The following is a 27,450-nucleotide window of genomic DNA, read 5'->3' as shown; positions in this document are numbered from 1 at the left end:
AACTGAATTCTGCATTCCTCCGAATCAATAGTTTAAGTGCTCAGTTGGGCTCTGATCTCATAGTTGTTAAAATATGTTTTTCATTTCACGTCAGATTTATGAGTGGGTGATTAAAATCCAGCTCACCCTCCCCAACCATCGACACGCCTACAGACATGCCCATGAACTTGCTTTTGGTCCAAACGTGGGCATTGACACACATCCTGCGCTCCTTGCATTCGCAGTAGAAAGCCGAGACAGGTGGGTGGTGTGAGACCTGCTCTGCCACAAAGCGCAGCCGGTAGCGCTCGCTGGAATTGGCTGAGGCAGGGGGAGGGGCCAGGGGGGCTGAACTGGAGCCAGTGGTCCTGAGGGGTCGCACCCTCTCACGAGGCACATCCCAGCTGCAGAGGAAGCTCTCCCCTAAGATGGGATTGTAGGGCTTCTTGGCAACAGCTCCCTTTCGGCCCTCGTAGAAGGCCGTCAGGTAGTACTCTACAAAGCGCACCATGCGCTCCTCTGCCGAGGCGCCTGTCGTGATGACGAGGAACAGATCTGGATGGGCCATGAAGTTAGCATACATCTCCAGCAGAGAGCGCTTCTCCAGGATAAACGTGGGCAGCACCACCTGGGAGAGGGAGGAGACAGGCCTAAATTTACTTCAGCTGTCTCATCCATTGAAAATCATACACAACCTCTACAAAGGTAGACTACATAGAAAATAGGGCACACTGGATACAGTTGAATAACCTGGTGTTAGTTACACAGTGTCTGTTTAATGCCAGTGAGGGTGTTTATTTTTTGTAGATATGCTCTATTCTGACATTACATCAGTTCTAATTTCATGACTGCATAGTGGCATGAGCCACTAACACACGAGCACATTAACTGCATCTATACTAGAACTTTAAACACTTTCCACCGACACACTGCACGGAGCCAACACGCACATCCAGAAGCACGGCAATCGAGGCATTTCTGGCCAGATTCACATTACAAACCACATTGTTCAATTCCGATTCATAATTCCAAGTGATCTATATATGTCTGTATTGTGAATGTATCTGCCTCTGAAAGGCACACATGATCACAAAGAAACATTTTTGCACATCATCTGTGCCAACAAACAACAGAAAAAAATGTGTGTGATAACACAGTATTAAAATATGGTCAGAAAGTCTGGGATCCAGTTGCAGGGGGAGGTGTTCAGGCCCAGCAGTCTCTGCTTTTCAATCAGATGGTGAGGAATAGTGGTGTTGAATGCTGAGCTGAAGTATATGAACAGCATTCTAATGTATGTGTCCTTTTTGTCCAGGTGGGTAAGGGCCAGATAAAAGGTGGTGGCAATTGCATCATCTGTGGAACGGTTGGGATGATATGCGAACTGTATAGGGTCCCATGGGGCGGGGGGGGGGGGGGGGGGGTAGCTATGTCTTGATGTGTCTCATGACAAGTCTCTTGAAGCACTTCATGATGATGGGTGTGAATGCGACGGGATGGTAGTCTCCGAGGCAGAAGACTGAAGACTTCAACACAGAGCAAATGGGACTGCTCAGACACATGTTAAAAATGTCCATGAGAATATTCACCATCTGGTCTGCACATCTTCTGAACATTCGGCCAGGAAAGCTGTCTGGTCCAGCAGCCTTCTGAGGGTTAAGTGTGCAGTTTTCCTTACATCAGCCACAGTCAGACACAGCACCTGATCGCTGGGAAGATGGGTGGTCTTTCTTGGCATTACATTGTGTGAGTCCTGGAAGTGTCCATACAATCTCACATTCTGAGCATGTGTGCACTTTGCATCACTGATTGGCCCTTGATGTACCACAGGCAGTGCACTGAAAACAATCCTGAAGACCATGGATGGCTCCTGCTGACTCCAACAGTGGTGAGCAGTGCTTGGATGCTTGGAGACGAGTACAGAGTTCTTGCACCATTCTGTGTTGATGTGGACACACAGGCCCCCTCCTCAAGTCTTGCCGGACATAGCTGTGTTTCTGTCAGCAAGAAATGAAGCAAGCCCATCCAACTGGATGGCAGTGTCAGGAATTCTTTCACTGAGCCACGTTTCTGTTAAAACAAAAGCACAGTACTCTCTCAACTCATGTTGGGTTGGATGTAGTCTAGCTTGTCCAGGGAGCAGACATTGGAGAGTAGGATGGATGGTAGAGCTCCTCGTCTAGGGTTAGCTTTTATCCTAGCCTGGACTCCTGCCTTCTTACCACAGTTATGTTTTCTTACACATCGCTTTTGATGTCTCCTCCCCGCATCAAGCGATAACTTTTGTGTCCAGAGTAGCCGCTGTTTCCTAGCATGCAGGAATCTCGTGTCCCCTAAGTCTGTTTGGCCCTTCTTACTTCATCTGTTACAAATGCATGGTGGCTACACTCTTAATTTCAGTGCTAGTCCTGCTTCTACAATTCACACCTCTGGCTAACCTGAAACTGAAGCTGTACTGACCAGTTAGTAATTATCACACAAGACAAGAATGAAACTGACTAAGCCAAGCAAGTAGTAACTTAGGAACCCAGAGTCTACCTTATCAAGCAAAGAAAACACAAGCACACTGAATTCTGATTGGCTACACTCTTAATTCATCAGTGCACTGCTCACTGCACTTGCCTTATTCAAGCAACTATTTTAACATTTTATATATATATATATATATATATATATATATATATATATATATATATATATATATATATATATATATACACACACACACATATATATATACACACACACACACACATATATATATATATATATATATATATATATATATATATATATATATATATATATATATATATATATACACACACATATATATGTATGTATATATGTGTGTATGTGTATGTATGTATGTGTGTGTGTGTGTGTGTGTGTGTGTGTAAGTATATACATGTAAATATTGTTAAAGTTTCAAAACACATTTATTCCCTGAGTCCATATATTGAATCTCTGCTGCAAAAACAGCCTGTTTTAAAATCTGCCTGATTCTGCTGTCACGAAAAGAAACTAATTTACATATCTCTGCCTATTCAGCATACAGCAGTGTAGCCCTGCCCACTTTGTTGTTTTCAGGCATGTTTCAGCTCTGAGTATTTTTGGAATGAGGCATAAAACAGGATGGGCAATCAGAACAGAGTTTTTTTTATCTTATATCAGTCTTAAAGGCACAATAACACAAACAGCGTATTTAATTCTAAGGGATAGTTGTGTAAAAGTGAATTATGACTTTTGGAACATAAGGCTGCGCAAATGTTCTAAGTGGACATCAAGGAAAAATATAAACAAAAAGAAAACTGTAGTATATGGGTCCTTTAATTGTGCCAGATTAGTGCCTTTGTCACCAGTCATGAAAATGGTAAACAACATTTCTGTGCTGCAGTCTTTTTTCTGTGTCCACAAAACTAAAACCCCTAGAGTATTGACTATTTGTTTCTACCTACAAATTTGGCAAAGATGAGTCAGTAAACAGCAAACTACATAGTATAACAGCAGAGATTAGCTAGATGCTAGAGACCCTTGGGTAGAGGTAAGGGAGAGATTTTATAGGTGGGTGAGATCTACAGATCTACTTCATTCCCAGTGCACAATACGACATACAGCACAAAATGCCTCTCCTACCTACAGAGCTAAAATAGCTGACGAGAAATATAAACCATATATATATATATATATATATATATATATATATATAAAATACATAAAGAAAAAAAATATTCGCACACCTCTCTCAATTACACATACACATATACACAACCCAACACACTGATCCAATCACATGTGCACTTCCCCACTGATCAATGAGGAACCATCCTCCACCAAGATGTATTAATAAGCCTGTGATTGTGTGTGCGAGACGTCTGCACTGGCCTCTACCTAATCAATGTCCTGTTCGCACCTCTAGGCTTCCCACTCTCTAACACACATCATTATCTTTACTCATCTCTGCCTGCCTGATGCCTGCATTGATCCCTGCTGAATGCTTTTAACCCAAGTCAAGCCTTGCAGGAAATATCCAGGCAGAAAAAACAATCAGCTTTTCTCTGGAGGTGTTCCGTAAGAGGGGCTCCATAATCAATAGGCTTTCATTACCTTTGTCAAGGCTGGTGAGATGCATCGCTCCTTTGTACTCAGAAAGTGACTGAGACATCAAAGAAATATTGGGCTAACAAATCTTAATTACAATTAGAAAATAATGATATGTGTTCATCTTGAATTTGTGAATTATATTGCCTATCATCTAATATTTTTATAATCACGACAGTCTGAGGAAATCTTAAGTTTGTAAAATCTAACGTGTGCATGTGTACCCGTGTGAGGTCCATGCCCAGTTTGAGCTGGGACAGCAGGTGCAGGATGATGCTCCTCTGTTCATCCAGCACTCCAAGGTCTTCCTCCTCATTGTCCTCGGTGTCTGTGCTCTCCTCACTGGGCTCTACTGCATCTGTGCCAAAGCACTGCTGAAACACACCAGGCACATCTTAACTCCACATTAAACACCAGCAATATAGTACACACACACTGGGTACACACTGAGAATGACACATCCTGCTTGTTTGCCAAAACTCTGGGACTGTGCTAGTCTTTTCTGCCATTTTATCTTAAAAGTAAAATAAAAAGAATTAAAATGCCTTAATCAAAAATGCATTTATTTATTTTGTGATTTTTATTTATTAATCTATTGATATGCCATTAAAATGGCATTTTTAAAAATGTATGATGTCATTTTCTGAATTATAGAGATTCATACAATCTATATGTTGACAATTAACAACGACCCTACATGGTGAATAGCCAGCTATGCTACTTCTTTTAAGGGCAATAGAATCATGACAATCATCACGATCAAATGTCAGTACACTTTTATTCTGCTTGGTAGCTAAGCATTACACATTAGTCTCTTAGTGAATGATAAGTGGAGAAGAGAGGGGTGCCATCCAGGTGGCACTCAGCTCAGAGCCTGTTCAGTAAGATCTCTTAGCTGAACTGGGCCAGATGTGCTTGGTCCCTGCGGCAGTCACTCATGAAAGCCCCATGTTGTTTCTAATGCTTAATGTAAAGGAACACACAAATGCCTGACTTAAAGGGGCAATACTGAAAAGGTAACCAGTTTTATGTTAATATCTTTTTTTATATCTCAATCTTCCTTTCTGTCTCATAGATTGATGGTACTTTGGAAATTGTGGGGTGGCCTGAATTTGTGCTCTGGGCAAGAGTGGTGTTTTAATTGAATATTTTATTCAAGAATATGGCCAAGTACAGCTTTGTCCAGCCCTGTCTCTCTCTAGCTGCTGCGCGCTCTCGCATTTACACAACCCCCAAATGTCTGCCAGAGTCTGTTCCCAGGGGGTAATCAATACAGCAACGCAGAAAGGTTTTTATGTTTTTAGGCAGAGTTCCAATCAAATGGCATGATAAATCTCATGCATCTGATTTTACTAAGAAACAAGCAGAAGCAGCATCTAGGTCAGGCACCAAACACAGGAAGGACTTTATATCAAAGTCCACTGGACCATAGTTGAGCTGACTTCTAAATGTGTCTGGAAAGATTTAATATGAATCTAATTTTTAAAAAATATACACACATGGGATCTTTAGGAGGTGCAATGCGCTGACAATAAAGAAAACAATACACAGCAGATTTTACTTTTGCCATTTAGTAAAATTGATGACTTCACAGTTTTAGATGATTGAACGACTAGATGACAGAGATTGAAATAAAATCTAACAGCATTTTTGCTTAAACAGAAAGACACAGTGCAAGTTTGGAACCTTCACGAACAAACAAAGCTCCACCAGTCCTTAAAACAGCTATCCCACCAAACACAGCAATCGCGCCCCACCAAAATCAGCTCATCGACTCACTTACACTCATGTCTGGGCCTGTTCAGAAAACTGCTCCAGGAAATTTGTTTCACCGTGAAACAGATGCATCCCCAAACAGCTCTTCTTTATCTTTCTTCCCTCCTTTCTCTTGCTTGTCTCTCTAACTCTACCACTCTTTCCCCCAGCTGTCCATGAGCCGAGGAAGTGCAGCCTCCTCCTACTCTGCCCACCCATATTCTCTCTCTCTCTCTCTCTCTCTCACACTCACACACACACACAAGCTCTCACTGACATTGCTGCTGCTGCAGACCTGCCCCAGGCTGCTTGCTCCAAATCCAGCTGGACGTTCTAGTCTGTATTTAGCTGTGTTAGCAGAGCCAGTGAGACACACACTGACTGACCGACAGCAAACAGAGAAAAGAGAGTTGACTGCCACCACTTCTAGGAGATTACATACACTCACTCCCTCTCTGTAGTGTAGTGATACACTCACTCCCTCTCTGTAGTGTAGTGATACACTCACTGCCTCTCTGTAGTGTAGTGATACACTCACTGCCTCTCTGTAGTGTAGTGATACACTCACTGCCTCTCTGTAGTGTAGTGATACACTCACTGCCTCTCTGTAGTGTAGTGATACACTCACTCCCTCTCTGTAGTGTAGTGATACACTCACTCCCTCTCTGTAGTGTAGTGATACACTCACTGCCTCTCTGTAGTGTAGTGATACACTCACTGCCTCTCTGTAGTGTAGTGATACACTCACTGCCTCTCTGTAGTGTAGTGATACACTCACTCCATCTCTGTAGTGTAGTGATACACTCACTGCCTCTCTGTAGTGTAGTGATACACTCACTGCCTCTCTGTAGTGTAGTGATACACTCACTCCCTCTCTGTAGTGTAGTGATACACTCACTGCCTCTCTGTAGTGTAGTGATACACTCACTCCATCTCTGTAGTGTAGTGATACACTCACTCCCTCTCTGTAGTGTAGTGATACACTCACTGCCTCTCTGTAGTGTAGTGATACACTCACTCCATCTCTGTAGTGTAGTGATACACTCACTCCCTCTCTGTAGTGTAGTGATACACTCACTCCCTCTCTGTAGTGTAGTGATACACTCACTCCCTCTCTGTAGTGTAGTGATACACTCACTCCCTCTCTGTAGTGTAGTGATACACTCACTCCCTCTCTGTAGTGTAGTGATACACTCACTCCCTCTCTCAATGCCCCTTTCACCCAACACCTGCACATAAACACATTACACACTGCATACTGTAATATTCCTACCTGGCCCATCCCACAACACAATAGAGTATGGTTAACTAGAAATAGGTAGCAATGACACATTCTTATATTATAATCTTAATCATCAAGTATCTCTCTGTCTTATACACACACACACACACACACACACACACACATTTATATATATATATATATATATATATATATTTATATTTAAAAAAAACACATTTTTCTAGTCATCTAATAGACCCAGAGAACACCACCTTTGTATATCCTCAATCTACCATTCCTGTGAGGAATTAGTGGGCATTAGATTTATTTATTCATTATAATCATTTAGCTCTTCATAACCATATTAACATTCTTTCACACAGGCACATCTTTCTTTAATAACTACAGTGCCACAGCTTGACAGGCCACATAGTAGTGACCTGTAAGAGAGGGTGTCATGATGATTTAAGCACTTGGGACTGATGTCATAATGTAAGAACATGTAGTTGATGTCACACTGACATAAGGACTTGAATAGATGATAATGTGAGTGGTTGCTGCTTCTTTGTCCCTGACATGATTGCTGTTTTTATTAGTCAACATTCCAAGCACGCTCAGTAAAAATCTCCGACCAGGCTTTTTTCCATCAGTCTTTGTCTCAGCAGCAGCACAAACTAGCTCACCTACTTTCACATACAGCCTCTTACTCAAATCAAGGCTCATAATGACTTTTTTCATTTTGTGTTATGATGTGCACTTTCCTTCTGTATGGATGTTAACATTTTTTTATTTTGTTTTGATTTTGTCTTTGGGCATGGTGGTGCTGTAATAGGATGCCATCACTATAACGTGTTAGTTTGTGAAATTTCTTCCCTTCTAGATATTCCATGATCAACTATGAGTGGTATTATTATTAAAAAGTTGAAGCATTTAGTAACCACAGAAACTCAGCCACGAAGTTGAAACTATGTAAAGTTAATGTTACAGAGCACGGTCACAGAGTGCTGAGGTGCATATTGTGTAAAGGTCGCCATTGCTCTGCTGACTCAATAAATGTAGAGTTCCAAACCTCCCCTGGCATTAACATCAGCTCAAAAACTGTGTACCAGGAGCTTCATGGCATGGGCTTTCATAGTTGAGCAGCTACACGCAAGCCTTGCATCACCAAGCACAGTGCCAAGTGTCGGATGGTGTAAAGCATGCCACTGCTCTCTGGAGAAGTGGAAACATGTTCTATGGAGTGACAAATCACACTTCTCTATCTGGCAGTCTGATGGAGGAGTCTGGGTTTGGTGAATGCCAGGAGAACTGTATTGTGCCAACTGTAAGGTTTGGTGGAGTAGGGATAATGCTATAGGGTTGTTTTATAAGGGTTGGCCTATGCCCCTTAGTCCCAGTGAAGGGAAATCTTAATAATTTAGCATAGCAAGACATTTGGGACAGTTGTATGCTTCCAACTTTGTGGGAACAGTTGGGGAGGCCCTTTTATGTTCCATCAGTACTGTGCAAAAAGCAAGTTCCATAAAGGCATGATTGTATGAGTTTGTGTAAAAGAATTTGACTCTCCTGCACAGAGCCCTGTCCTCAACCCCATCAAACACCTTTGGGATGAAACAATGAAGATTGTGAGCCAACATCAGTGTCTGACCTCACAAATGCTCTTGTGGATTAATGGGCCAAAATTCCCACAGACAAAATCCAAAATCTTATAGAAAGCCCTCACAGAACAGTGGAAGCTGTTATACCTGCAAAGGGGGAACCAACTCCACAATAATGCCTATGGATTTAGAATTGGTTGTCATAAAAGCTCCTATATGTGTAATGGGTATGTGTCCCAATACGTTTGTCCATATAGTGTATTTGTAATACGGAATAATCAAACTTCCTGTTCAAAGCAATTATTTTAACAGTTTGCCTAGGAAAACAAAAATTCCAGTTCTGAGGGATAGCAGTCATGTAAGGTGTGTTTGCCCCTCTGTATGAGGCTGTCATGCGTTTGGGTGCTGCCTTTTGTGTACTTGCTGTTGCTGTATCATCATGTGACTATCTCTAACCTAATCTGGAGTAGGCTGGCCAGCACATGACTCCTCTCCTTAGGGGCTCCTAGATGTGTGTAAGTGGGATAGAGCTTGGAAGTGGTCTACTCTTTCACTCACTATTTTCTATATAGAAAAACATATGTGCTGCTGCACTGTTCCATTTTACACATTTAACATTGCATATACTGTTTCAGTCTGAATATGCACTGCGAGTTTGACATTTGTGTGTTTGACTTTTCCTACTGGGCTGAATTGTGCTTTTTTGATTAAATGGATAAAACAGTGGCATTAGTGGAGTGTCACATTTAGTGCGGACATCTCTCTCTCTCGATCGAGTGTTGCTGAATGGACAAAAGGAAGCCCAGATGGGCCCAGTAGCCTTGTCTGGGAACAAAGCAAAAGGAAAGTTGAAAAAACGAGAGACGATGAAGAACGAGCCGCAGCACCAGTAATAGGGGAACGTACAATGAAGTTCGTCGCTCTGTCAAGCTCCAGACGACCCATGAGACGGCCCGGCAGGGTTAAGTTCCCCTGTGTGCACTCCCTCGAAAAGATCGGCAAGCGATTCTTTGCAGCTGATATGTCATTACTGCTCTTGTATTTGAGACATTGTCGTTTAATATGTCTTGATGATCAGGATTACATATTTAAATGCAACAACCTCAACACCCTTGAGATTGCAAACATTGGCGTAAAAAAAGCGATTTAGAAGCTGCTATCAATATTTACCTATAGCACAACATGAAATAGGAGCATCGCTAGTGTTTGTCAGGTAGTATGAGAAATTTTCATATTTTAAATAACAATTGGGTTTCAATTTGGCTAACCAGAATTGCATTTCACAAGGTAATGTAAATACTTGATTACAATCTTGTCACGATAAAATCCATAACGCGTACGAAATGACCAAGTCAAAGGCTTCGGTTTTAAATAATGCATTTTTAAAGCTTCCACAGCTTTGGTGACAGTGTGTTTTACAGTACAGTACCAATTCACACTTTCAACACAGCTTTCAGTTTATGATAACAAACCTGATCCACCACCAGTAAAACCGGTTATCTGTGATTTAAGTGATTATTTATATTATATATTTATATTAACTCTATCGCCATCTGCTGTATGGTAATAAATTACATGCACACAGGAGGAGCGCCGCCTTGGTTTAAAAAAATGCTGTGTATAAACACAGTAAAAACTAAAAAAATGTTTTTTAAACCCCATTTTCCTGTTCTCTCTCTATCTCTCTCTCTCTTGTTTTTGTTTTTACATTTTTCAAACGTAATTAGCAAATACAACTAACAGGCTTTTTCAGTCAATTTTGAATGAAAGTGTTATTAAATATTTATAATTTCAACATTACAGATTCCCTTGAACTTTATTTATATGCTCACCATTGTCTTTCACAGAGTCCAGACAGATTTACACACTCTCTAAATCCATTTCCCTCAATAACGGCACACCAGAGAGACCAAGACCTTGTTATGCTCACTAGACCTTGTAATCAAGCCACACTCAACTGCAGCAATTTTTTTAAACACATTCAGGCTCTCATTTTATTCACAGAACTGCACCCTCACAGTGTATGAATCCAATTTCACTATGTAAGACTAACATAAGGTCAGTATTATGACTTTGAGATGCTAATGTACATGAGGAGACAAGGAACAAATGAACGAGTTCCAGTCTCCCTTTCAAATGCCTGATATACACTGCCTGGATTTAGCTAAGCAAATAGGTAAGAGCTTCCCATTGGATAATTACTGCATGGGTGATTATGTTTCAGCTGGCAACAAGTTATTTAACCCTAACCGATGCAGAGAGTAGCTTCTCATTTGTTAAACAACAATGTCGAAAGACACATCCTGTGGTCATGGAGAAGATGTTAATCTGTTTCAGAAGGGTCAAATTATTGGCATGCATCAAGCAGAGAAAACATCTAAGGAGATTGCTGAAACTATTAAAATCAGGTTAAGAACTGTCCAACACATTATTAAAAAGTGGAAGGATGGTGGGGAAACATCTTCGAGGAAGGAATATGGTCAGAAAAAAATCTTGAATGATCGTGTTTGGCAGTCACTTAAATGTGTGGTGAAATCAAATTGTAGAAAAACAGTAGAACTCAGGGATATGATTAATAGTGAAAGTAAGAGAATTTCCACACGCACAATGCAAAGGAAACTCAAGGGATTGGGGCTAAACAGCTGTGTAGCCTTAAGAAAACCACTTGTCAGTGAGGCTAACCAGCAAAAACGGCTTCAATTTGCTAGGGAGCATAAAGATTGGACTCTGGAGCAATGGAAGAAGGTCATGTGGTCTGATGAGTCCAGATTTACCCTGTTCCAGAGTGATGGGTGCATCACTTCAGACGCCTCTCTTCTTACCCTGATGGGCCCATCATGCCTAGTGCCTACCGTACAAGCCTGTGGGGGCAGATCTATGATCTGGGGTTGCTGCAGTTGGTCAGGTCTAGGTTCAGCAACATGTGCCCAAAGAATGAGGTCAGCTGACTACCTGAATATACTGAATGACCAGCTTATTCCATCAATGGATTTTTTCTTCCCTGATGGCATGGGCACATTCCAAGATGACAATGCCAGGATTCATCGGGCTCAAATTGTGAAAGAGTGGTTCAGGGAGCATGAGACATAATTTTCACACATGGATTGGCCACCACAGAGTCCAGACCTGAAACCCATTGAGAATCTTTGGGATGTGCTGAAGAAGACTTTTTGCACAGTGGTCCAAATCTCCCATCATCAATACAAGATCTTGGGGGGGAAATTAATGCAACTATGGACAGAAATAAATGTTGTGACATTGCAGAAGCTTGTGGAAATGATGCCACAGGGAATGCGTGCCGTAATCAAAGCTAAAGGCAGACCAACGAAACATTAGAGTGTGTGACCTTTTTTTTTGGCCAGGCAGTGTATATAGACCCAAATTACATTTATTGGACTCAGAGGCTTGGAGCATTGTTAACCCATCATTATTCTTTCATGAAGACTGCTTTCTTAATATCTCTCCACTGAGGTTTGTATCCAATGGGAAAATGCTCACTACTCTGAAAACAATCAATCCTGATATGCATTCAACAGCAAACCATTTTTCCAAACTCAGATCCTACCTAGCATAGGGTTAGGAAGAACCTTTAATGGAGAATCACTATTAGGGTGAACTCCTCATGCACAGTTCTGGGTCCTGGTGCAGTGAGGAGCTGACACTAAATAAGAGGGCTGTTCGCCCTCTACCTGTAGACAAACACAGACCCACACATAGACTGGAGTGTTTAAGGACACGCATGGTGAAAATACATGCAGCTACCTAGAGACGTATAGCAACTACAGTCCACAGTGGTGCAGGAAGAGGACGTGATCAGATCATAACATTGCCTCTTACTTACAATTCACTGTCCACAAGCTAAGCAAGGGCTCCCGTCAAACAGAGTCTAACAGGCACACTCCCCCCTGTGTTTCTCTGTCCTCAGCATGCTATTTTGGCAAGGTGCCATCAGTGATAAAAAAGAGAACCTCCCTAACCCACAAGTGATATGTGTTGTCTTTGACTACCTATTGTTTTATACCATTATTTCCTAGTTTCCCATTCATAGAAGAGAAATCACTAGGCTGGCTGCTGCACTGAGCACCTGCCTAAACTGACTGTCTATTTCTACCACTTCCTTTAACATAGTGAATTTAAAATTATTGGTGTCGTCCAGGACACTGCTGAATTAGTCACTTGACTGCTTGACCACAGGATTCAGAGTCTCATGCTACTTTCATTGACTAATGTATGAGTGGGTAATATGCTGCCTAAAATATCGTCACATTTCCCATTCCAATAAAACTAGAAATTATTACATTATACATGCGTTTCTTGTAAAAATGGAAAACTTCACCTTAACCTCATCCTCTATATATGTCTGGGGAAATACTTGATGTGCGCCATTACATTAAAAGCTTCCCCAGCACAGATGAACACAGGGAGCATGTTTAATGGCACACATAAAACAGCTCAGCATCAGTTCCAGTCTCATACAGCAGCGGTGACTGTGGCCCAGCTCCAGAGGCAGGAGGCACGTTGATTCTACCTCTGAGAGCAATATGGGGATCTTCAGTCACCTGCTAAATGTGTCCAACTAGAGCTTTGTCTCCTCCTGTGCCAGGCAAAGTTGGCAGGAGTACATGGCAGTTTTTGAAGAATACCATTATAGGCTGATTTTTCTTTTTAGGCTGACCCACTGGAGCTGGACAGATTCTACTCACCTATATTCAGAATCCTGTGTGTGTCTGTGTGTGTGTGTGTATGTCTGTGTGTACCTGGGAGCTTTTAAGGAGTTCTTTGTTCCTCTGTGCAGGGGATGCAGGTGGTTTGTTGCTGGACGAGGTGGGCAAGCCTGTCAGTCCTCCATTCTTCACTGGCTCCTCTGAAGCAGGTTTGGGCCCTGGCCAGCCAGCCATGTTCTCTACACAGGCTTACACAAACATGCCATTTACAATGATTTACAGCCAAACTAAACTGCTACTCTGTAGTCATTTTCCAACTATTTATTTTGCAATCAGAATGCTCTCTGTTGGACAACTTAATTTCAGCCTTGAGTGATGCATAGGGAGTTCCATTATCAACCAATTAGAAACCATTTCCAATCTAATGCACTTCTTGCCAGTATGCTTGTCAAAATAAAGTACAATCATTTTCACATAGATGACAGCTTGGACTCATTAAATGCAGGCCACAGCATCTCTGACTGTGTATAGTCAGCATGGCAATAGACAGTCACAGACAGCTGAGGGCCAGCTCACCTGCAGCAGTGATAGTGGGCAGAGGGCCAGCTCACCTGCAGCAGTGATAGTGGGCAGAGGGCCAGCTCACCTGCAGCAGTGATAGTGGGCAGAGGGCCAGCTCACCTGCAGCAGTGATAGTGGGCAGAGGGCCAGCTCACCTGCAGCAGTGATAGTGGGCAGAGGGCCAGCTCACCTGCAGCAGTGATAGTGGGCAGAGGGCCAGCTCACCTGCAGCAGTGATAGTGGGCAGAGGGCCAGCTCACCTGCAGCAGTGATAGTGGGCAGAGGGCCAGCTCACCTGCAGCAGTGATAGTGGGCAGAGGGCCAGCTCACCTGCAGCAGTGATAGTGGGCAGAGGGCCAGCTCACCTGCAGCAGTGATAGTGGGCAGAGGGCCAGCTCCCCTGCAGCAGTGATAGTGGGCAGAGGGCCAGCTCCCCTGCAGCAGTGATAGTGGGCAGAGGGCCAGCTCACCTGCAGCAGTGATAGTGGGCAGAGGGCCAGCTCCCCTGCAGCAGTGATAGTGGGCAGAGGGCCAGCTCCCCTGCAGCAGTGATAGTGGGCAGAGGGCCAGCTCCCCTGCAGCAGTGATAGTGGGCAGAGGGCCAGCTCCCCTGCAGCAGTGATAGTGGGCAGAGGGCCAGCTCACCTGCAGCAGTGATAGTGGGCAGAGGGCCAGCTCACCTGCAGCAGTGATAGTGGGCAGAGGGCCAGCTCACCTGCAGCAGTGATAGTGGGCAGAGGGCCAGCTCACCTGCAGCAGTGATAGTGGGCAGAGGGCCAGCTCCCCTGCAGCAGTGATAGTGGGCAGAGGGCCAGCTCCCCTGCAGCAGTGATAGTGGGCAGAGGGCCAGCTCCCCTGCAGCAGTGATAGTGGGCAGAGGGCCAGCTCACCTGCAGCAGTGATAGTGGGCAGAGGGCCAGCTCACCTGCAGCAGTGATAGTGGGCAGAGGGCCAGCTCACCTGCAGCAGTGATAGTGGGCAGAGGGCCAGCTCACCTGCAGCAGTGATAGTGGGCAGAGGGCCAGCTCACCTGCAGCAGTGATAGTGGGCAGAGGGCCAGCTCACCTGCAGCAGTGATAGTGGGCAGAGGGCCAGCTCCCCTGAAGCAGTGATAGTGGGCAGAGGGCCAGCTCACCTGCAGCAGTGATAGTGGGCAGAGGGCCAGCTCAGCTGCAGCAGTGATAGTGGGCAGAGGGCCAGCTCACCTGTGTTCAGGCCCTGCGTGCGGGTGGTGACGCTGCGGGCTGCCTGGCTGACACTGTGCTGGAGGATGCTCAGGCACTCGCCCAGGCAGCTGAGTGCAGCCATCGACGTGGCCTTGAGCAGCAGCAGGTCTGGGTCCAGTGAGGATAGCGGTCCTCCGCCTGGCAGCGACTCGATGGACTGTTGCAGGTTTTTCTGCTGCTCCTCCGCCCGAGACATGACCTGCAGAGGGCAGCGGAGCAAAGAGAAACTGAGAAACCACAGAGCCTCTGGGACAGAGCCATCTTTGGGAGCTTATTCAGATAATCCTTTGCTCTTTAAGGTGAATTGGCCAAAAATGATTTTTCAAAGAACATTTAATTTAGCGTCACTTTTACCAAGACCTTTTCATTAGTAAAAGTCTCCGTTAGTTCCAGTAGTGAGAGCACTAACCCTTGTATGTAGGTACACGACCCTATTACAATACAGTAAATGGAGAAGCTAAATGATCATTTCAAAAGCAAAACAAAATGTGGTCAGCAAGCTGTGAGAGCGCTATTATACTGTACTCATACGCAATGGCTTTGAGGGATTGTATAATCATTTAACTTCTACTTGAGCACTGAAGACACTTTGTGTAAAGTGCCATAATTGTTTGCGTATACTACAGGAAAAGGGCAACACATTATTCTAATCCAGAGGGCTTTTATTACAGAGCCTGTCTGCCTAGGATGATGTGAAACAAACTGAGAAACATAATCCCAGCAGAGTGAAACTAATCTTCTGCATTACTTCAGTGGCTTTATTCCCACAGTAGCGGGTTCAGCCCAAGACCAGGAGCACCCTTTATTTACACATGAGACAGGCTCTTAAACCCAACAAATGGCTATAAATGAAAACACAGTGCCCTCTGCGACGTGTAATGTACTGCCTGATTAACATATAGACCCTCTGAGCCACAGCAGAGGGGAGGGATCTAGGAGAAGAGTCAAGCTGTGGCTGGCGTAAGTGTTGTGAGAGCTGGCTGTAGCAGTTGGCATCTATTTTACAATCCGTCAAGCTCCGGGTAATGATCTCTGCACGTTTGATGTGCTGTGGATATAGAACTGCTTACGCATATACACACATGCACACGCGCACACACGCACACACACCTTCCTGCTTTATCTTTGTCCTGTCACTTGCTCGGGTCTCTTCCTCCGTTATGTTATTAGAATAAAGTTGCAGTACATGTTTGCTTTTTCTACAGCTAGAGTTAATTTTTCATGACTGAAAACAGTAGACACAGTTCCTCTCAACATCCACCACTGTGATATACACATTAAATCTTAAGAGCAACGTCTGGTAGCTACATGGTACCCTCTTTAAACTCTCACAAGTATGGGCCATGAATTGTGCTAATCAAACATCACCAGTAACATTTATTTAAAGATTAAGTACCATATTAAAAAACACCACACATTTGCTCAGGTTAGATGATTAACTGGCTCTTCTCTGACTCTCTGATTTTAACTGCTGAGGCTCTCCCTGCCACAACTCAGCAAGCCCTGAGCAACGAAGTGAGATTTGGTTGTGCTCAGTGCCACTAGGATTTTCATAAACCAGCCCTCATGAAAAAATTGATCCACTTTATTATTTTCTCTCTTCCTCTACATGGTGCATTTTTCTAATTTGAGGGTTCAGCTAAAAGTAACGAGCAGAACAGCTCCGGACTGCATGTATAAGCCGCGTGCTTTCTGTCCCTGCCTTACTACGCACATTTCCTGGATGGTATCTTTTAGAAAGGTGTGTATCCACATTCTGTTGTTCTGAAAAGGCCTCGTCCCAGGAGAAGTGACCATTGCCTGTTTTGCCTTTACAGCCTCAGTATGGTCATGAGAGGTCAAAGTGGAAGGCATGAAAAGGCCCTTTCTCCTTCCTCTCAGTCCCCTTTATTTATCCTCTTTCTCTTTCATCCCTGTGTTCCACCTCTCTCCCTCCAAGTAGTAGCTCTGGCTGAAAGAGGACACCTACCCTCATGATCAGAGCCAGAGTCAGCTATTCACAAACACACACACACACACTGAGAGAGAGAGAGAGAGAGCAAGAGAGAGAGAGAGAGCGAGAGAGAGAGAGAGAGAGCGAGCGAGAGAGAGAGAGAGAGAGAGCGAGAGAGCGAGAGAGAGAGAGAGAGCGAGAGAGAGAGAGTGAGAGAGAAAGAGAGAGAGAGAGCGAGAGAGAGAGAGAGCGAGAGAGAGAGAGAGAGAGAGAGAGAGAGAGAGAGTTCTAAGAATTTTTTTCTCAAAGGAACACATTTAAGCTTTTTCTATGGCTCTGGAGAATGGCTGTTCATAAACTGCATTTTTGCCGTGTAGAGGGAAGATATTGAACAGCTACACTGTATTATGTTTGAAGAGGTCTCTTCTATTCATGTTACCATGGTGATTATGTCAAAAAATGTTTTGCTCAGACATAAATTAGGGGTTAGCAATTAAGTCATGAGCATCATGATGATATGCTATTGTTATTGCAATAAATTACATCATGTTTCTGAGAATATCAGAACCTGAAGTGCTTCTACAACACTAGTCAACTGCATGTTTCATAAAACTTTGAGATTTACAGAGAGCCTGTAAACAGCACTAGAGCTGCCTGTTATACCATAATCTTCTAATTGTTTTCCCGATTTGTTTGATTTTCCCCCCGTTCCATATTAGTGTATGAAATGTTTTCAACTTTTTCTTATTTAGAAATGCTGTTTTTCACTGTCTGTGTCAACTTACAGAAGCTACATATTATCAAGTATATCACAAATGTCACGTCTTCATGGAGTTCCATCCGTAACTGTCCATTACCATAATCCTGAACAATGCTCCTACTCACCTCTCACACTAATTACTTCCCTATATAACCCTGGCTCCTAGCTCTCCTTGTGAAGTATTGTTTGCCCAGTGCCTTCATAACCAAGTAGTAATTATGTTGCTGTTGGTTCTCTTTCCCTTTTTTCTTCTGTTTTTAGTCTTCTAATTTTTGGATTTGTTTTGATTCTGTACATCTGCTATTTGTCCTTTTTTTTTTTTTATCCTTGCCTATACTCTCTAGTTTTTGTGTTTTTTGGGTGGTGTTTTTGGTTGTTCCCTCTCTAGCAATTCTTTACGCACTGCAAAGAATGGATCCCTTCCTGTCAGTGGTTTCCCTACAGCTGAGGTCTTCAATGGCCATATTATATTATTGGCATATTGCAGACCCATACTTGGTAATGTCAGTAATGTAGTAAAATTAAGAAAAATGCAAGATAAACAGGGTAGTTTACTTAATTCATAATCATAAGGGTGCCAATTCAAGCCCCACCACTGCCAGGAAGCTCCTGAGTGAGGCCCTTTATCCTCAATTGCTCAAATTGTATTCAGTCATAATTATAAGTCACTTTGGATAACAGCATCAGTTAAATAATGTAAATGGAAACATGGGTGACAATAATGTAAACAAAACTGTGCTTATTAACATATAGTACAGCTTGCTCGGTACCAGTAACTAGTGGTCCAGCCAGTATTTTTCCTGTTGATGTCAAAGATTAAGGTAAAGGTATTTGTGATTTACTTAAGTGGCAGTAAATGTGACAGAGGCTGGAAGGATGCTTCACACAAATTCAGACAGAGTTTAAGAGAGATTAATAAAAGAGATCAAGAAAATAATTTTTTTGAAGATGTAATTCTACACTGACTTGGTGTTGTACCTAATTACACAAAAAAAACCCACTCCTAAATCAGTTTTAAATTTGATAAAATGATTGAACAGAGGTAATAAACCAGAATTGTCCTAAATCAAAATATAAATAATTCTAAATTAGAATGATATGTGTAAATAAAACTGATTTAAAAGTCACAAAGCATATCTTTACACAACTCTAGAAAGTGATGTTTTAACACCTTATATATATATATATATATATATATATATATATATATATATATATATTATATATTATAATATTATATATAGATATATTATATGCTGTAATTTACTGTAATCTCTCCTCGAACATATGAGGATCACTATGCCCAGGAATCTCACTGCCATAAAATAAAAATACTAAGTAGCCTATTGTTGCTTTCTGGGTGGGAGGGATGGCATGCTTGCTGATGAGAGAAGTTAGCGCTATCTTCTTTGTTGGGCTTCTTTCAGTCACAGCATGGACAGCAGGTGGAAAAGATGTGGTGATTGGTGTCACATGTCTCAGAGGAAACACGCAACACCCTCCATGGTTGGTAGCTGTCATATGACAGGGGAGGGCTAGCTAGTTGGTGGGTGGGAATCATCTTAACGACTACAGTGCGAGAAAACAGGATTAAAAAAGTGTTATTACACAGACTTTCTGCTGATGAGCCACTTTTAGATGCTGACACATCACTCCCAGACCAGCCAAGGCTTAAAAGCTCCATACTGAACTTCACTAACACACAGCACACTGCAAAATGGACTAGCACCAATCTTAAGAAGCGGGAAGATCAACAATTAATCGCAAATGTCCGACAAATAACACACATTCAATGCATACAATAGGTCAGCAGCTAAACATGAGAATAACAGCCTTCTCCTGCACTGGTTTTACAGGCCCTACCTCTTTGACCTGGTGCAGGTGTGCAGGCTTCTTGCTGCAGGCCCGATGGCTGGCTGTGAGGGACTTGTGGTGGGTGGTGGTGAAAGCACCAGGGGTCCCATGGCCATGCGGGGAGTTCTGCCTCTGGGCGGAATTGTAGGAGCAAGGTGGGGCGGGGTGTGGGAGCAAAGAGAAGCTGCGCGTCCGGCCAGTCGAGGAAGAGGAGGGGGCCGAGGAGGAAGAGTAGCCCTGAAAGAGATGGCAGCAGTAGCAGCAGCAAGAGCACTGAGAGGATGTGCGGGCTGCCCGGCACCGCTTCCACTCAGAGATGTGCGCGGGCCCTCGGACAGTGCCCCGGCGCCTTGTCGCACACAAGGGCATTGTCTGCCTCAGACGACTCACTATGGCAGCCTTACAGGCAGGCAGGGAGGGAGGCAGAGCGTGAGGGGGTGGGGCAGTGGTATAGAGAGGGAGGGAAGGAGAGAGAGAGGATGGGCCAGGAATATGAGAGGAGAGAGAGAATGTGCTGGAATGTGTTCCGCTCCCCAGAGAGCAGCAGGCAAAGGAAGGTTGCCACAACTCCATTCAAATAGCACATCCCAGAAAACAGCCGTTTGCAAAATTCTGCCCTCCACTACCTGCGTTCCTCCACACACTCTGAACCACGTTATTTTGTGCATCTCATTCACCAATTCTATACAACAAAGAAATGGGCAAAGAAATATCTGTTCATAATTTGAAAATGTTTTCATTAAAAACCCCTCAGTAATCCAATCTATTTCTCAGACTCATAAGTATGCCTAAAAGATGAGCTAACACAAGTCTTTGTACTATAAAGCACAACGAACGTGTACCTGAATGATGATTTACTGCAAAGGTTCTCAGAGACTATGAGTCCTTGTCTGGGTGCTCTGATTGGGCCTGACAGCAGTGCCTCAGGCTCACAGGTAGTCCATTAATTTGAAGTTGAGATACAGGAGGTTGCATAAGGCAGACCTTTGATAAGCTAACACCTTCCAGACTTTAGCAGGGCCCAGCACAGAACTTTTAGGACTCTTCCACTCTATGTGGCAATGTATGTGGGCATGCAAGAACATGTCATATTTCAAGTATATTGAGCAATGATATCAGAAATAGGTCTGTCCCTAGTCTAATGAGCATACTGCTTTCTCACCCAAATGTGTGTGTGTGTGTGTGTGTGTTTATATATATAAATGTATATAAATTAAAAAGATTTATTAGCAGATAGTAGAGCATCACTCTCCCTCTACACTGACATCCAGCATCACATGGTGACTCACAATGCCCACTAAATATCAACAACGGTAGTAATGGCACATTCAGAAGCTCCGTATAGTGGCAAAAAAATTCTGTCTTGTCATTAAGCACTAGTCTGGTTTGAGTGAGAGGGAATGTTAATAAGTAGCTTAATAATTAGAGTGAATGATAATTAAGTGAGAAATTAAATACAATGTTCTGGCACCCTCTGTAGATCACACTGTATGCAGTTTTGTCTTTTTTTGTTTGTTTTACAAACATTTTTTAGATCAGAACCATCAGACACATATTGTCATAGTTGGACTATGTTTGACTAGTGTGACGTAGTGTGACTGACAACATGTAGAAGAATCACGTGTAAAAAGGCAATAACTTGAAACCCTGGAGTAATGAGTAACACTATGGACTGAAAGAGGAACTAGAGCGAATGCGGAAGGTTAACACCAAGGTTGTCCCAGTGCTGACAGACAACTGTGCCTATGAGTTGGATGAGTAGCTCCAACAAATCCCAGGAATTACAACACTGACCTCAGTTCAGAAGATTACAATCCTAGGAAAAGCTGAAAAAAAAAAACCCACTGCCACTCCCAAACTTCCAAACGTCTAGTAGAAGGACCAGGTGGGATGTTAAAAAAAAAAAAGATGACCATCCACAGGAAGGGTGAAACAGAGATTTTTATAGTGTGTGTGTGTGTGTGTGTGTGTGTGTGTGTGTGTGTGTGTGTGTGTGTGTAGGTAAACCAAAGAACCATACTGCATGCATAAATGACTCGCGTTCCAAATCATCTGTCAGAGTCTTTCCTTTACTTACTCAACCAGAGGCCAGCAGTGTATTTAACACGACCAAATACAAACTCCAAAACCACTCAGTTAATTATAACCACTTTTTAAAAATGCATTTTATGCAGACTTTCCCACTTTCAGCAGAGGAAAAAGTTAAAAGTAACTTTGCAAATGACTGCTGTGGCAGTTTGCCAAAGTACATAAGAGGTCAGAGGAAAGAAAACTCAGAGCTGAGTGAGACACAGGATGCGAGAAGGGGGTGGAGAAAGAGAGGTAGAGAGGGAAAGAGAGATATAGAGGGGGGGAGACAGAGAGCGAGAGAGACTGAGAGAAGGGTAGAGAGAGATATAGAGGGAGGGAGAGAGAGAGCGGGGTAGAGAGATGGAGAGAGAGAGAGAGAGAGAGAGAGAGAGAGAGAGAGATATGAAGGAAGCACAAGGGAATGAAATGGCTTACCTTGGCACTGCTGTCTGAATGGCGCCGAGCAGAGAGCTGGAGCTGTGTCATCCACACCTGTCGCTCACACAAGTCACAAGCTGCTCACACACACAACACACATAGCAGCATTATCGTTATAACCAACATGTACTTACTGTATATCTAGGGCAAGGCAATGATACCAACACTAAATATATCACTGTAAGTATATAATAAAAAATACATCCCAAATGTTAGTGAAATGGTTACTGAAACATTAAGTGCTATATTTGTGCCATATATCTGTTATCCATTTATTAAAAGGACATAACATCCCCACTTATGATACTGGAAATACACAATAAAGGCTGTCACAAAATGCTCCCCTTGCCACTAGTCACGTGGCACGGCCTGCCGCATGTAGTGGGGGTCATATTGTCTTGTTTGTAACCATGCCCGCCGTGATAGTACACACCTGTGCATGGTTTAATGTTGTGTGTGTCTGTGTGTATTTAAACCCCTGTTGGTGTGTGCATCAGTGTTGGTCATTGTTCGTGTCGCCTTGCTAATGGTCACCTTGTTCACCGATTACGTTATGTGTGAGTGCCACCTTTGTGTTATATGTCAATAAATGTCTGTCTCTGTCGAGGGATTCTATACGTTCTGCTCCTTGCCCTGCGGCACTCGGGCTGTTACAGAATGACCAACCACCACAGGATGCCAACTCCTTCGGCCACAAACAGATTTCCCATGGGGATGGACATAAGAACATCCCAAGCTGCTACTGGGATTCCCGGATGTTGGGGAGAGGACCGCAACTGGCGTTTGTGGTCACTCCAGAGTGAGGAGGGAAACGCCCCCTGGAATTTCTTGGGGGGGCCTGGGGCTACCGAGCCAGGAGGAAGGAGAGCTCCACAGGGACCAACAAGAAGATGGTTTGGTGGAGCCGGCTAGGTCCCTGGCTGGCGAGCAAGCAGCTCAGGTCTCTTCCGTGGACACATCAGGAGTACTGGATGGGTCCGCCCATAGCCCAGGAGGTGGACTGCCTCTGGGGTGCTCCTAACGTGGCTGGCAAAGGGAGGACCGTTAAGGGGAGTAGCCAGGAGCCAGGGCGGACGTGACTCCCTGCGTGTCCAGTAGGGCCAAGGACACACCTCCAGCAATTACGCTTTCAGTGGGCCCTGTGTCAAGGCACCTTTTTGTGTGTGTCTATAGGCGCATCTGTTTGTTTTTGTGCACACCCACAGTGTGCAATGTTATGTGCAGGATGGGTCCCTCTGAGGAGGTTGCTGCCGCTGCAAGCCGTGGCCGTGCCTTCGGAGCAGTGGACCCACCATGGACCATACCAGACTTCCTTGGGAGAGGCATGGACTCTGCCTTTCCCCCTCATATGGAGAGCTCTCCCTCATTGGTGGCTACCAGGCCACCTTGTGTTGGGTGGGCACCTGGCATTGCTGTGCTGTGTCTGTATGTGTCTACAAAGGTTACAAAGGCAAAGCAAATGCACACTAAACACACACAATGAATTTCCAGCATCTAGATGACAGTAAGACATTTAATCTCACATGAAATGCAAAACAACAGATTGCAAGTTAACCTGGGGTCAGACCAGACAAGTGTGAAAGAAGAGAAACAGCACCTGAAGATTGTCACTGCTGTGGGAATGAATGCCCCCTCCCCAACCTCCCTTCCTAGAAAGATTTTCATATTGCATCATGTCATATCGCAATGCCATTGTCCTGCAATACATCCATCCATTGCTTTAGTTATGCACGGGTGCTTTGTCATCTTACAGAGTTAACTGAACGGCTGCAACAACGCAGAGCAACCGAGTGCAACAATCACAATGCATTCAATGCAACATCTCGAGAATGAGGGGGAAATACATATGATGGAATAAAAGTGGGGCCTGCCTGAATTGTCAGAAAGAGAAAGGGTGGGGGCATCAGAGAAGAAAGAGCTGAGAGAAAGAGGGAGAACAAAGGACTGCCCCAGAGAGCAGTACTGATAAAAGGAGGCACTGCTTAGAAGAAATAAAACGTCTTAAAGAACACTAGCACGGCAGTGAGAAAATGAGTGACAGCAGGCACAGAAACCTGATCTGAGCATTAAGATATAAGAAGCATAGAAGAGTAATGTAACACTGCCAGGGCAAATGGGAGAGTGCACTGCAGAGCATTAGAGAGGGATCAGATAGAGTCATATTGAGGAGAAAATAAGGCATTTATTCCTTTACCTCTAAGCTTGAAGAGCTGACCATTAGAAGCATAGACGGTGAACATGAAGGGAAACTCATCACTTGGGGTTACCAAAGAGCCAATCAGAGGCAGGGACCCTCGTGGCTTCTGGTCCTTACTCTGCTCATTTATGAAGTACTGCAACTGGCCTAGGTTGGGATCCAGCACAAAATACCTGCAGCAGGTGAGAGTACAAGGGAGTACAAGCGCTACATGATGAGCACTTCAAAAATCAAAACTTCACAAAAACTGGAATAAGTTGAATAAATTAGACAGGCGTTCCTCTTGCCTCTGTTGAAAGCATCTGATACTGTGTGTGCGTGTGTGTGTGTGTGTGTGTGTGTGTGTGTGTGTGTGTGTGTGTGTGTGTGTGTGTGTGTGTGTGTGTGTGTGTGTGTTATTGTCTTTCTTCCTTAATTTCCCTTTAACTGTGCACTATTCCACCTCCTATCCCTCTCTGGCCAATCAGGAATAGCTGAGATTTACTTTACACCTCATAAGACCAAGGAGAGTAACACAGAACCACCCAAATTGTTCTATTAATAAACCATTAAATAAATATACTACAATCATACTTAATATTTAAAAAAAAATAAACACAGTAAAATACTGCAAAAGTAGAAAACTTGTCCGAAATGCAATGGAGAGGAACCTGAACTGAGTTGACATGTCATAATGTGTTCAAGGTCACTCACATCAGAGGAGACCACTGAGAGGCTGTTTTCTGGCCTACAATATGTATGCACTGTGATTGGATGACTGTGTATGTATATTTGAGTTAACAAATTACAGAGTCATTACCACACCAGGTTAGCTCCATCCTTTTCTATTACCGCTCACTACATCTCTTCGTTTTCAAGTGGACGCAGTTAAGTCCACGCACGTGCTCACATCCTTTATTCTACCTGCATCTAGTGCAAGGGTAAACGTATGGGGCGTTGGGGAGATCATTTCACTGAGCGTAAAACTTGCTGCCCTTAGAGCTCTTTACGTGGCTGTCTGCTCTCCCTATCGATCGCAAGGCAAGCCAGCAGGGAGCAGAGAACATTAAGGGGGTGAGGGATTTCCTCTCACAGATGAGTCATAGTCTCTCCCAGATGGAAGGGACGTAACTAGGACTGCGCTGCATTCACTCATGCAGTATGCAGGTCCATGAAATCCCAACACAAACCAGCCAACCATTCACTACAAATGAGATCTTATAGGCTTCCATATGCATCTGCATGTATGTCCAGTATTTATCTACTGTCAAAATTAGTTCACTGTACACCCGATTGTAATCAGATTATTCATCACAGAGCTTGCATTTTTAATTATTTCAAGGGGCTGATCGATTCGTAAATTATCGACATAAACAGCAAGCACATAAGAAACAGAATAACAATTATTCATTAATAATATGTATAAGGCTGTGCAATGTGCTACCTAAAACTAGAAACAGTTTTCAGTCACGAACGTGTGTATTCTGTTTGAATACAGAGAAATGTATATAGACTATAAAACAGTCAGTAATAAAATAAGAATAATATTAGTCGAATGTTCACCATGTGAATTGAAACACAAACTGGAAATAAAAACAGGATACCCTGTTTGAAAGTTAAGTCAGTTAATAGGTTGAGACCTAGTCACAGAAAACAGTGTGCTACCTGTTTTGCCAGCCTTGCAATAAATTCGTGTATTTTTTCAGTACTCCCTCCAAATGCCTCTTCTGGGTTTGGGATGGGCCGCCGCAGCTGACCGATGCCCCTCCGACTCGCGAAGATGTTCCAGATCCAGGGCTGTGCGAGCCGCTTCTTTCCGGTCTCCGAGTGGGAGTCCCCCAATCTACTGAAACGTTTCGCTTATTGGTCCTAGAATGCGACACGCTGGATGTCTTTTCCATTATTTTAAGCCCAGTTATACGAGGAGACGTCTGAGCACAATTTTTTTTCAAGAAAAAAAGAAACATAGATATGTTAAAAGAAAATGCTATTGCCAAACATATCCGTCGTGTCGAATGAACTGTTTTGCTTGCTGCGTTGGACCGTCACTGGGTTAACATGGTAATTCTACTGGAATCACTGTAGCGTAATCTACGGTCACTCCCTCGTCTCCGCTAGCAGGAATACCCCGTAGCCTGCCTTCGAGTGCATACACAGAGGCGATGCGTGGCAATTTCGATGCTAGCCATGTATTCTGAATAAATCTGAAATAAAGTTTAAAATAAAATAGGCTTCTTAATATGTTCAGGGGAAATAAAGTCTAACAAACCAGCATATTTTGAATTAACACTTAAAGCGTTCCAACTGGTTATTGTGTTCCAGCTGGAATAAATCTTTTGTTAAAAAATGAAAACAAAAATGTAAAAAGTATATATATATATATATATATATATATATATATATATATATATATATATATATATATATATATATATATATATATATGCGTGTGTGTGTGTGTGTGTGTGTGTGTGTGTGTGTGTGTGTGTGTTTTCTAGACGGATTTGTTCCTGGGATCATTATTTGATTATTATTGGAACCACTTTTGCCTTCTTCCACATCCAGCTCTACTCTCAGCCCTGGTATTTCTCGAACTTTTCGTGTACTTTGTTGTTTCTCAAATGTTTATAGACGTTTCTTTAAGTGACCGTTATGCTCACTTCACACTCTAGAGGGCAGTATCACGCCATTCTCAGGCAGTTGTTCCCCTTCATAGCATGTTTTGTGTAGCTTTTCCTCTTAAAGAGTTGGAAGCTATAAAACTCGTGATATATGCTGCTCTGATAGACTATAGTCTTATACATCAACATCTATATAGCTGACGAGCACTGTAACGATGTCTTTATATGATTTCTTTATTGAGTCGATGTTCAAAATAAAGTACTATATAGTGGTCAATTTCTAAAGAATAGTTTTGACCACGGAAACAAAACTGCCAGAATTTTAAAGAATCGGACAATGCAAAGTGAGAGCGCAAAGCGGAATAAGGAATATTGGATATAGTATAAATAAACAATAAAAACAATCAAACATTGAACCAAGGTTATGTTGTTTGGATGCACAGCAGTCCAATAGAAGACCCTACACAACCTAAAATCTAACTAGAGACCAAT

The 27,450-nt window shown here is 43.2% G+C and overlaps 1 protein-coding gene across 9 annotated transcripts in view; it reads right to left on the bottom strand.

The window, feature by feature from the left end:
• The window catches only part of osbpl10b (oxysterol binding protein-like 10b), a 32,532-nt gene extending 6,154 nt beyond the window's left edge, over nt 1–26,378 (bottom strand). Inside the window, exons 1-8 of one of the 9 annotated variants that reach the window (XM_081696641.1) lie at nt 26,003–26,378; nt 24,356–24,531; nt 22,159–22,238; nt 19,663–19,890; nt 15,086–15,305; nt 13,413–13,567; nt 4,305–4,454; nt 127–607 (exon numbers count right to left, since the gene is read on the bottom strand). In XM_081696641.1, the coding sequence (XP_081552767.1) occupies nt 127–607; nt 4,305–4,454; nt 13,413–13,567; nt 15,086–15,305; nt 19,663–19,890; nt 22,159–22,238; nt 24,356–24,531; nt 26,003–26,304 (1,792 nt within the window). In that variant the 5' untranslated portion in view covers nt 26,305–26,378. Of the gene's footprint in view, nt 1–126; nt 608–4,304; nt 4,455–13,412; nt 13,568–15,085; nt 15,306–19,662; nt 19,891–22,158; nt 22,239–23,364; nt 23,595–24,355; nt 24,532–26,002 lie in introns of those variants that run through there. The other 8 variants (XM_035530482.2, XM_081696639.1, XM_081696640.1 and 5 more) reach the window with 8 other exon arrangements.
• Between the last annotated feature and the right edge of the window lie 1,072 nt (nt 26,379–27,450).

This window comes from Electrophorus electricus, chromosome 14 (genome assembly GCF_041902795.1).
Source record: "Electrophorus electricus isolate QZ-2024a chromosome 14, ASM4190279v1, whole genome shotgun sequence".
Classification (NCBI taxonomy): domain Eukaryota; kingdom Metazoa; phylum Chordata; class Actinopteri; order Gymnotiformes; family Gymnotidae; genus Electrophorus; species Electrophorus electricus.
Note: the sequence above shows the minus strand (reverse complement) of the source record. Positions and strands in the feature narration are given on the sequence as shown.